The sequence below is a fragment of the Anolis sagrei genome, chromosome 6 (genome assembly GCF_037176765.1).
Source record: "Anolis sagrei isolate rAnoSag1 chromosome 6, rAnoSag1.mat, whole genome shotgun sequence".
Taxonomy (NCBI): domain Eukaryota; kingdom Metazoa; phylum Chordata; class Lepidosauria; order Squamata; family Dactyloidae; genus Anolis; species Anolis sagrei.
The window spans coordinates 130,056,064-130,065,579 of NC_090026.1; the positions used below are offsets into that span (position 1 = coordinate 130,056,064).

Below are 9,516 nucleotides of genomic sequence, written 5' to 3' on the forward strand. Positions count from 1 at the left end.
TTGTCCACCTGTCTTCCCAAGAGATTTGCAGGATTTTTTGGAGGCAGCGCTGATGGAATTGTTCCAGGAGTTGAGTGTGATGCCTGTAGACAGTCCACGTTTCACAAGCGTAGAACAGGATTGGGAGGGCAATGCTCCAGGAGTTGAGTGTGACGTCTGTAGACAGTCCACATTTCGCAACGGTAGAACAGGGTTGGGAGGACAATGCTCCAGGAGTTGAGTGTGATGTCTGTAGACAGTCTACATTTCGCAAGCATAGAACAGGGTTGTTAGGACAATGCTCCAGGAGTTGAGTGTAACATCTGTAGATAGTCCACATTTCACAAGCATAGAACAGGGTTGGGAGGACAATGCTCCAGGAGTTGAGTGTGGCGTCTGTAGACAGTCCACGTTTCACAAGCATAGAACAGGGTTGTTAGGACAATGCTCCAGGAGTTGAGCTTGACATCTGTAGAGAGTCCACATTTCGCAAGTGTAGAACAGGGTTGGGAGGACAATACTCCAGGAGTTGAGTTTGACATCTGTAGAGAGTCCACATTTCGCAAGCATTGAACAGGGTTGGGAGGACAATACTCCAGGAGTTGAGTTTGACATCTGTAGACAGTCCACATTTTGCAAGTGTAGAACAGGGTTGGGAGGACAATGATCCAGGAGTTGAGTTTGATGTGTGTAGACAGTCCACATTTTGCAAGCATAGAACAGGGTTTGGAGAAAAATGCTCCAGGAATTGAATTTGACATCTGTAGACAGTTCACGTTTTGCAAGTGTAGAACAGGGTTGGGAGGACAATGGCTTTAGAGACAAGCACCTTGGTCTCCCTCCAGATATCCTGATCCTCAAACACTCTCTGCTTTATTCGGAAAAATGCTGCACTCGCAGAGCTCAGGCGGTGTTGAAATTTAGTGTCAATGTTGACTTTTGTGGAGAAGTGGCTGCCAAGGGAATGGAAATGGTCAACGTTTTCTAACGTTACACCATTAAGCTGTATTTCTGTCATTGCAGCGGGATTGGCAATAATTGACAGATGTTGCTTAGGGATGGGATGAAACCATTCTTCTCAATGAGTAGCAAAGGCCTGTTTGAGCCAAGCTGAGATTGAATAAAGGCAACCCCCAAGTTAGGAACAAGATGGGTTCTGTAGATTTATTCTGAAGTTGAATTTGTATGCAACTCAGAACAGGGACATTTTTTAAAAGTGTATCTCCATCCATATATATGTTTGTGTGTGGTTTGGATAGCATAGTGAAGGGTTAACACCCCTGTGGTAGTTCCTTTGCTGTCTGTGCCCATTTAGAAGATTTCATCTCACTTCTTGTCCCTGTGAGAATTGGAAACAAGGTTTGGTGTTAAAGCTTCAGTGGAGACCCCTTTCCCCCACGATAATAGCTCTTCCAGGAGTGGATTTTCCTTCCAATGAGAGATTTCTCTCCCTTCCTGTTGTCTCACTCTGTTCTTAACCATGAGTCGTATGTAAGTTGGGTGTTTGCAACCCGGGGTTGGCCTCTCTAACGTGTCCCCTCTTTCCCCCCACACACAGCGCACAGAGCTGAACCCCGCTTGTTTGTGAACCTCCCTCCGCACAAGAAGGAGGAAGTGGAGCGTCTGCTGGAGGCCCCCAACCACGGCAAGGACTGGCGCCGCCTGGCCGACCGCCTGGGCTACGAGGACGAGACTATCGAGATCTTTGGTCATGGGGAGGCCCCTGCCCATACACTGCTCTCCGACTGGTCAGCCAAGGAGGGGGCCACACTGGAAGCCCTGAGTGCGGCCCTCATGGCCATCGAGAGGGAGGATGTGGTGGAGAACTTGAACTCTCCAGCTGAGATCAGCTCCGTGGTGTGAGGAGGAAACTTCTTGAATGACCGGTGGACATTTGGAGTTGTTTTGATTTGTTGATTGAGTTTGACTAAGAACAGGGTATGGAGGAAAACCAGGGACGGGGAACCTTTTGTTGTTGTTATTGTAAAGGGATGAAAAAAGTGACCTTGAGCAGACAGTGGACTTGGTGAATGCCAGTGTGACCTCCTAGATGGACAATGATGCTCACATTGAAGAGATGCAACTGAACTCAGTCTATAGACTGCTGATTTGGAGACTTTCAACATGAGATTATGTAGGTCGACATCCATGGGATCAATGAACACCAACATGAGGTTATATCAAGGAGATGAAACTGTATTGTTCCATGGGTAAGAGAACGAACTGAGACTGTTTGCTGATTTGAAGACTTCTATCACCTAGAGCTCACTGAGGTTGACATCCATGGTTTCAGGAAAGACCAATATGAACTTCTAGATGGATAACCTATGGACATTGAAGAGCTGGAGATCCTCTAAGCACCAAAGATCAACTAGGTTGACATATGTGTAGTCAATGAACATCTGTGGTCCCATGCGTAGGACAAGGAAATCCGAGCTCTAAAGATCATGTAGGTTGATATCAGCGGAGTCAGTGAACACCAGTGTGACTTCCTGGGTAGATTGAAGAGATGCAGTTTTATTGATCAAAGCATAGGACAATGAACTTAACCTGCTTGCCAATTTGAAGATCTCCTTGTCTTGTAGTGGACACCTATGGGGTTAATGAAGACCAGTGTGACCACCTCGATATATTGAAGAGTTGCAACTGTACTGATCTATAGGTAGGACAAAGAACTCAACCTGTTTGGAGATTTCCATGATCTAGAGATCATGTCGGTTGACAAACGTTGGGTAATTGAACATCTACATGATCTCCTGGATGGATGACCTATTAGTATATTGAAGAGATGAAACTGCTAGTTCTATGGGTAGCACAATGAACTCTCTTTTTGCAAACATAGGGACCCCCAAGCTCTAGAGTTCGTGTAGGTTGACATCCATGGGGTCAGTGAACATCAATGAACATCTCCTGGGTGGATGACCTATGGTCATTTTTGTTGCGGGATAGGTTTGTGACTTATATTTTCCCAATCACACCCTCCCTGGAGCCACTACACACTGGACAAACCACAGACGTAAGCAAAACACATCAGAGTCCATTCACAGCAACTAGCAGTTTTGGTCAGTTAATCAGTCTTATTGGCAGAGTACAACTGCAACATCTGACCTTCTTCAGAACATTGTTTAGTAAATTCACAGATTCAGTTTGCATCCAGAATATCAGGAGGCTTTCATCTTGACGTGTTGCACTATTTACACAGATTTCCAAATACAATCAGGATTTGTACTTATAATCAATCAGCAGATACAGAGATGTACTGGCGACAATGTTCACCCAGCAAGTGAGAGATTGAGCATTTGTGCTCTCCTTTTATAACCACCTGCTGACTTGTCATCAGTAAGGGACAAATGAATGATGCAACCCCTTGTCATAAACCTCACATGATCATGACTCATCCATTTCTGCTGGTCCCTTAGGTATTTCATCATGACTCTCTCAGTCATTCCACAGGTGTGTTATCACATGTCCAGTAGAACTGTATTTTACACATAGACTCAATGCTGGAGCATTTCTATCCAACAATTTTGAAGAGACGTCACTGCATTGATCCATGGGTAGGACAAAGAACTGGGCCTGCTTGCCAATTTGGAGATCTCCAAACTCTACAAATCATGTAGGTTGACATCCATGGAGTCAATGAACACCAGTGGGTATATTGTTAGGGATGCAACTCTATTGATCCATGGTTAGGACAAAGAATGGAACTTGCTAGAGATTATGTAGGTTGACATATGTAGGTCAATGAACGCCAACTAGAGATTATGTAGGTCAATGAACGCCAACACTATCTCTTGGATGGATGACCAATGGGCACATTGAAGAGATGCAACAGTGTTGATCCATTTGTAGGACAAAGAACTGAGCTTGCTTGATAATTTGGAGATCTCCAAACTCTACAAATCATATAGGTTGACATCCAAGGAGTCAATGAACACCAACATGACCTCCTGGGTATATTGTTAAGAATGTATTGATCCATGGGTAGGACAAAAAATGGAGCCTTCTAGAAATTATGTAGGTTGACATATGTAGGCCAATGAACACCAACTTGATCTCATAGATGGATGACCTATGGGCATATTGAAGAGATGAAACTGTGTTGATCCATGGGTGGGACAAGGAACTATATCTTTCTGCAAATTTGGAGACCTCCAAACTCTAGAGGTCAGGTCAATGGACATCCATGAAGTCAGTGAACATCAACATGACCTCTTGGATGGAAATCCTGTGGATATATCAATGGAATGAAAGTGTATTGATCCAAAGGTAGGACAAAGAACTGAGCTTGCTTGCCAATTTGGAGATCTCCAAACTCTACAAATCATGTAGGTTGACATCCATGGAAGCAATGAACACCAACATAATCTCCTGCGTATATTGCTAGGAATGCAACTGTATTGATCCATGGCTAAGACAAAGAATGGAGCCTACTAGAGATTATGTAGATCAATGAAAACCAACATGATCTCCTGGATGGATGACCTAAGGTCATGTTGAAGAGATGCAACTGTGTTGATCCATGGGTAGGACAAGGAACTGTATCTTTTTGCAAATTTGGAGACCTCCAAACTCTAGAGGTCAGGTTGATGGATATCCTTGAAGTCAGTGAACATCAACATGACCTCTTGGATGGACAGTCTGTGGCTATATCAATGAAATGAAACTGTATTGATCCATGGATAGGACAAAGAACTGCGTCTAGTTGCTGATTTGGAGATCTCATTATTTAGAGATCATATAAACTGATATCCGTGAGGTCAATGAACACCAACATGACCTCCTGGATGGAGGATATTGAAGAGATGCAACTGCATTGATCCATAGAACAAATAATGGAGCCTGCTAGAGATTATGTAGGTTGACATATGTAGGTCAATGAACACCAACACGATCTCCTGGATGCATGACCTATGGCCATATTGAAGAGTTGATCCATGGGTAGGGCAAGGAACTGAATCTTTTTGCAAATTTGGAGATCTCCAAACTCTAGAGGTCAGGTAGATGGAGGATACTGAAGAGATGCAACTGTATTGATCCATGGATAGGTCAAAGAACTGAATCTTTTTGCAAATTTGGAGACCTCCAAACTCTAGAGGTCAGGTAGATGGAGGATGGTGGATACTGAAGAGATGCAACTGTATTGATCCATGGATAGGTCAAAGAACTGGATCTTTTTGCAAATTTGAGGGCTTCCAAACTCTAGAGGTCAGGTAGATGGAGGATGGAGGATACTGAAGAGATGCAACTGTATTGATCCATGGATAGGTCAAAGAACTGAATCTTTTTGCAAATTTGGAGACCTCCAACTCTAGAGGTCAGGTAGATGGAGGATGGTGGATACTGAAGAGATGCAACTGTATTGATCCATGGATAGGTCAAGGAACTGAATCTTTTTGCAAATTTGGAGACCTCCAAACTCTAGAGGTCAGGTAGATGGAGGATATTGAAGTGATGCAACTGTATTGATCCATGGATAGGTCAAAGAACTGAATCTTTTTGCAAATTTGAGGGCTTCCAAACTCTAGAGGTCAGGTAGATGGAGGATGGAGGATACTGAAGAGATGCAACTGTATTGATCCATGGATAGGTCAAGGAACTGAATCTTTTTGCAAATTTGGAGACCTCCAAACTCTAGAGGTCATGTAGATTGAGGATACTGAAGAGATGCAACTGTATTGATCCATGGATAGGTCAAAGAACTGAATCTTTTTGCAAATTTGAGGGCTTCCAAACTCTAGAGTTCAGGTAGATGGAGGATGCTGAAGAGATGCAACCGTATTGATCCATGGATAGGTCAAGGAACTGAATCTTTTTGCAAATTTGGAGATCTCCAAACTCTAGAGGTCAGGTAGATGGAGGATACTGAAGAGATGCAACTATATTGATCCATGGATAGGTCAAAGAACTGAATCTTTTTGCAAATTTGAGGGCTTCCAAACTCTAGAGGTCAGGTAGATGGAGGATACTGAAGAGATTCAACTGTATTGATCCATGGATAGGTCAAAGAACTGAATCTTTTTGCAAATTTGAGGGCTTCCAAGCTCTAAGCATCATGTAGGTGGACATCTGTGTTTCTTGTTCTCCATTGCTTTAGCTACTCGGGTTCAATGACCTTGAGTTTTCCCCTTTATCATCTTTGCCAAGGTGATAGGACCAAATTGGGATATTGGATGGAGACATCTCTTGCACAGTGAGCAAAAATCAGAAGTTCTGCAATTCCAAAGGAGAAATGGGGAAACCCAAGGGAGGGCATAAACTACGTGGCGATCATGTGGGTGCTTTCAATGGAGAACAACCTGATCTCACTACACTGCAAACTTCTAATATATGATTATTTTCTTTCGTTCTTTTATAAAGAAGGGACTTGGGGACTTGGTGGTTTTATATCTCTCTCTGTGTGTGTACATGTCTTTTATCTCCTATTTTATTTTGGTTGGTTGGTTAGATCATTGTGTCACACTCTGCTGTAATGACCAGAAGAAAGAGGTGGTCTTTCCCTGGTCCTGAACAGTCATATTAAATGTGGTTTTGGAGAATGCAGTCTTTGATTGGCATGGGGAAAACTGAAAATTTTGGAAGTTGCTTGAGCAGTTATGGGATGGAAGAAACACTTGGAATTACATGGGTCCCACTCTGGGAGAAAGGCATTAGATCAGTGGTTCTCAATCTTCCTAATGCCGCGACCCCTTAGTACAGGTCCTCATGTTGTGGTGACCCCCAACCATAACATTATTTTCGTTGCTACTTCACAACTGTAATTTTGCTACTGTAATGCAAATATCTGATTTGCTAGATGTATTTTCATTCACTGGATCAAATTTGGCTGGGATTTATAGTTCACCTACAATCCAGGAGCATTTTGAACTCCACCAAGGATGGAATTGAACTTGGCACACAGAGCTTCCATGACCAACAGAAAATACTGGAAGGGTTTGGTGGACATTGACCTTGAGTCACTGGACCAAATTTGGCACAAATACCCGATACGCCCAAATTTGAATACTGGTGAGGTTGGGGGTGATTGATTTTGTCATTTGGTAATGCTGGAGTTGCTGGGATTTATAGTTCACCTAAAATCAAAGAGCCTTCTGAACTCCACCAATGATGGAATTGAATCAAACTTGGCACACAGAATTCCCACGACCAAGAGAAAATACTGCGAAGGTCTGGTGGACATTGACCTTGAGTTTTTGGAGTTGTAGTTCACCTACATCCAGAGAACACTGTGGACTCAAGCAATGATGGATCTGGATCAAACTTGGCACGAATACTCAATATGCCCAAATGTGAACACTGGTAGAGTTTGGAGAAAATAGAGCTTGACATTTGGGAGTTGTAGTTGCTGGGATTTATAGTTCATCTATAATGAAATAACATTCTGAACCCCACCAATGATAGAATTGGACCAAACTTCCCACACAGAACCCATGACCAACAGAAAATACTATGTTTTCTGATGGTCTTTGGTGACCCCTCTGACACCCCCTCGCGACCCCCACAGGCGTCCCAACCCCCAGATTGAGAAACACTGATCTAGTCCAACCCCTTTCTGCCTTCATAGAGGAAAAGCACAATCAACACACCCCCAACAGATATTAACAATATTATTTAGATTCATAATATTAATAATAGCAATAGTAGTGCTGGAAGGGGCCTCTAAAGACCATCTAGTCCAACCCCCTTCTGCCTTCATGGAGGAAAAGCACAATCAACTTTCTCCCAACAAATGATAATAATAATATTAATCTTGAGAACATTAATAATAAGAGTGATGGAAGGGACCTCTGAAGACCATCTAGACCAAGGACCCTCAAAGGTCATACAGTCCACTACCTCTGTAGATAGACAGACAGAGACAGATGATAGATAGATACCACAGATAGATAATTTGAGTCTTACCAGGATGGCCTGTGGGTGACAGATAGGTAAGTCAGTAGGTAGGTAGGTAGGTAGGTAGGTAGATAAGATTCCCTGAGTTGAAAGAGACCCCCAAAGGCCATGCAGTCCAACCTCTGTAGATAGATAGATAGATAGATAGATAGATAGATAGATAGATAGATAGATAGATATCATCTATGTGGCCCATCCTGGTAAGTCTCAAATTATCTATATCTATAGTATCTATCAATCAATCAGACAGACAGACAGATAGATAATTAGAGCCTTATCAGGATGGACCAGATAGCCAGATATATAAAATGTGGGCCTTCCTAGAGGGGCCTCCTTACACAAACCAATCCCATCCGCTCCAAACCCCCCCCCCCATCCCAGCTGTTGGGCAGATGTTTCCATCATTTCCCGGCCGTGCTTTTCTCTGAAGTTGGATCAATTTAATGACTTGCAGGAAGGGTGGGCGACGCTGTGCCAGGGAATATTATCCTGAAGGGTTGGCTTTTTGGAAATGCAGCATGACGGAAGAGAAACCAACAATCCCAAGAGAGAGAAAACAAGAACCTCAGATCAGGATTATCCAAGGAATACGATTTTGCTGCAAAAAACCCTGAGGATGTCACAGGAGAAGTCGTCCTGTGGGGTGCGCCTGTCTACACTGTGGAATTAATGCAGTTTGATGCCACTTTTACTGCTGTGGCTCAATGCTATGGAATGTTGGGAGTTGTCATTTTGCAAGGTCTTTACACAAGAATGCTGGTGGCTCATCAAAAACCAATTATTTGCATACAATATGAAAGGTTCTAGATCATCTCCTTGACACTCTTTGAGTGGTACACACATATGTAACATATTTGCATACCATAGTCAAGATTCTAGATCACCTACATAGCTATGTATGAGGAACAAATATTCATGCACAATAGCCAGGGTTCTAGATCAGCTACGCGACTACATACGAGAATCAAATATCTACATACCATGGCCCAGGTTCTAGATCAGGCATGGGAAAACTTGGGCCATCCGGATGTTTTGCACTTTAACTCCCACAATTTCTAACAGCTGGAATTGTGGATGTTGAAGTCCAAAACACCTGTACAGCCCAAGTTTACTCATGCCTGTTCTAGATCAACTACATGGCTATGTATGAGTAGCAAACATTTACATACCATAACCAAAGATACAGATCTGCTACATGGTTGTGTATGAGAATCGAGCAATTACATACCATTGCTACAGTTCTAGATCAGCTACACTGTGATGTATGAAGAGCAAATAACTACATACCATAGCCAGCGTTCTAGATCAGCTACATGGATATGTAAAGACAAAATATCTGCACACCACCACCAGGGTTATTGATTAGCTTCATGGCTATGCATGAGGAGCAAATATTTACATACCACAGGCAGGGTTCTAAATCGGCTATGTGGCTATGTATGAGGCACAAACATTCACACATAATATCCAGGGTTCTACATACCATACCATACCATACATACCATAGACAGGGTTCTAGATTGGCTACATGGATATTGAAAGACCAAATATTTACACACCCCCACGAGGGTTCTTGATTAGCGTAATAGCTATGCATGAGGAGCAAATATTTACATACAACATGCATAGTTCTAAATTGGCTAT

The 9,516-nt window shown here is 42.9% G+C and overlaps 1 protein-coding gene across 1 annotated transcript in view; it reads left to right on the forward strand.

The window, feature by feature from the left end:
* LOC132779045 (tumor necrosis factor receptor superfamily member 16-like) overlaps positions 1–6,518 on the forward strand; it is a 70,306-nt gene extending 63,788 nt beyond the window's left edge. Inside the window, exon 13 of the mRNA XM_067470409.1 lies at positions 1,538–6,518. Within this exon, the coding sequence (XP_067326510.1) occupies positions 1,538–1,842 (305 nt within the window). The 3' untranslated portion in view covers positions 1,843–6,518. The remainder of the gene's footprint in view (positions 1–1,537) is intronic.
* Positions 6,519–9,516: the final 2,998 nt, after the last annotated feature.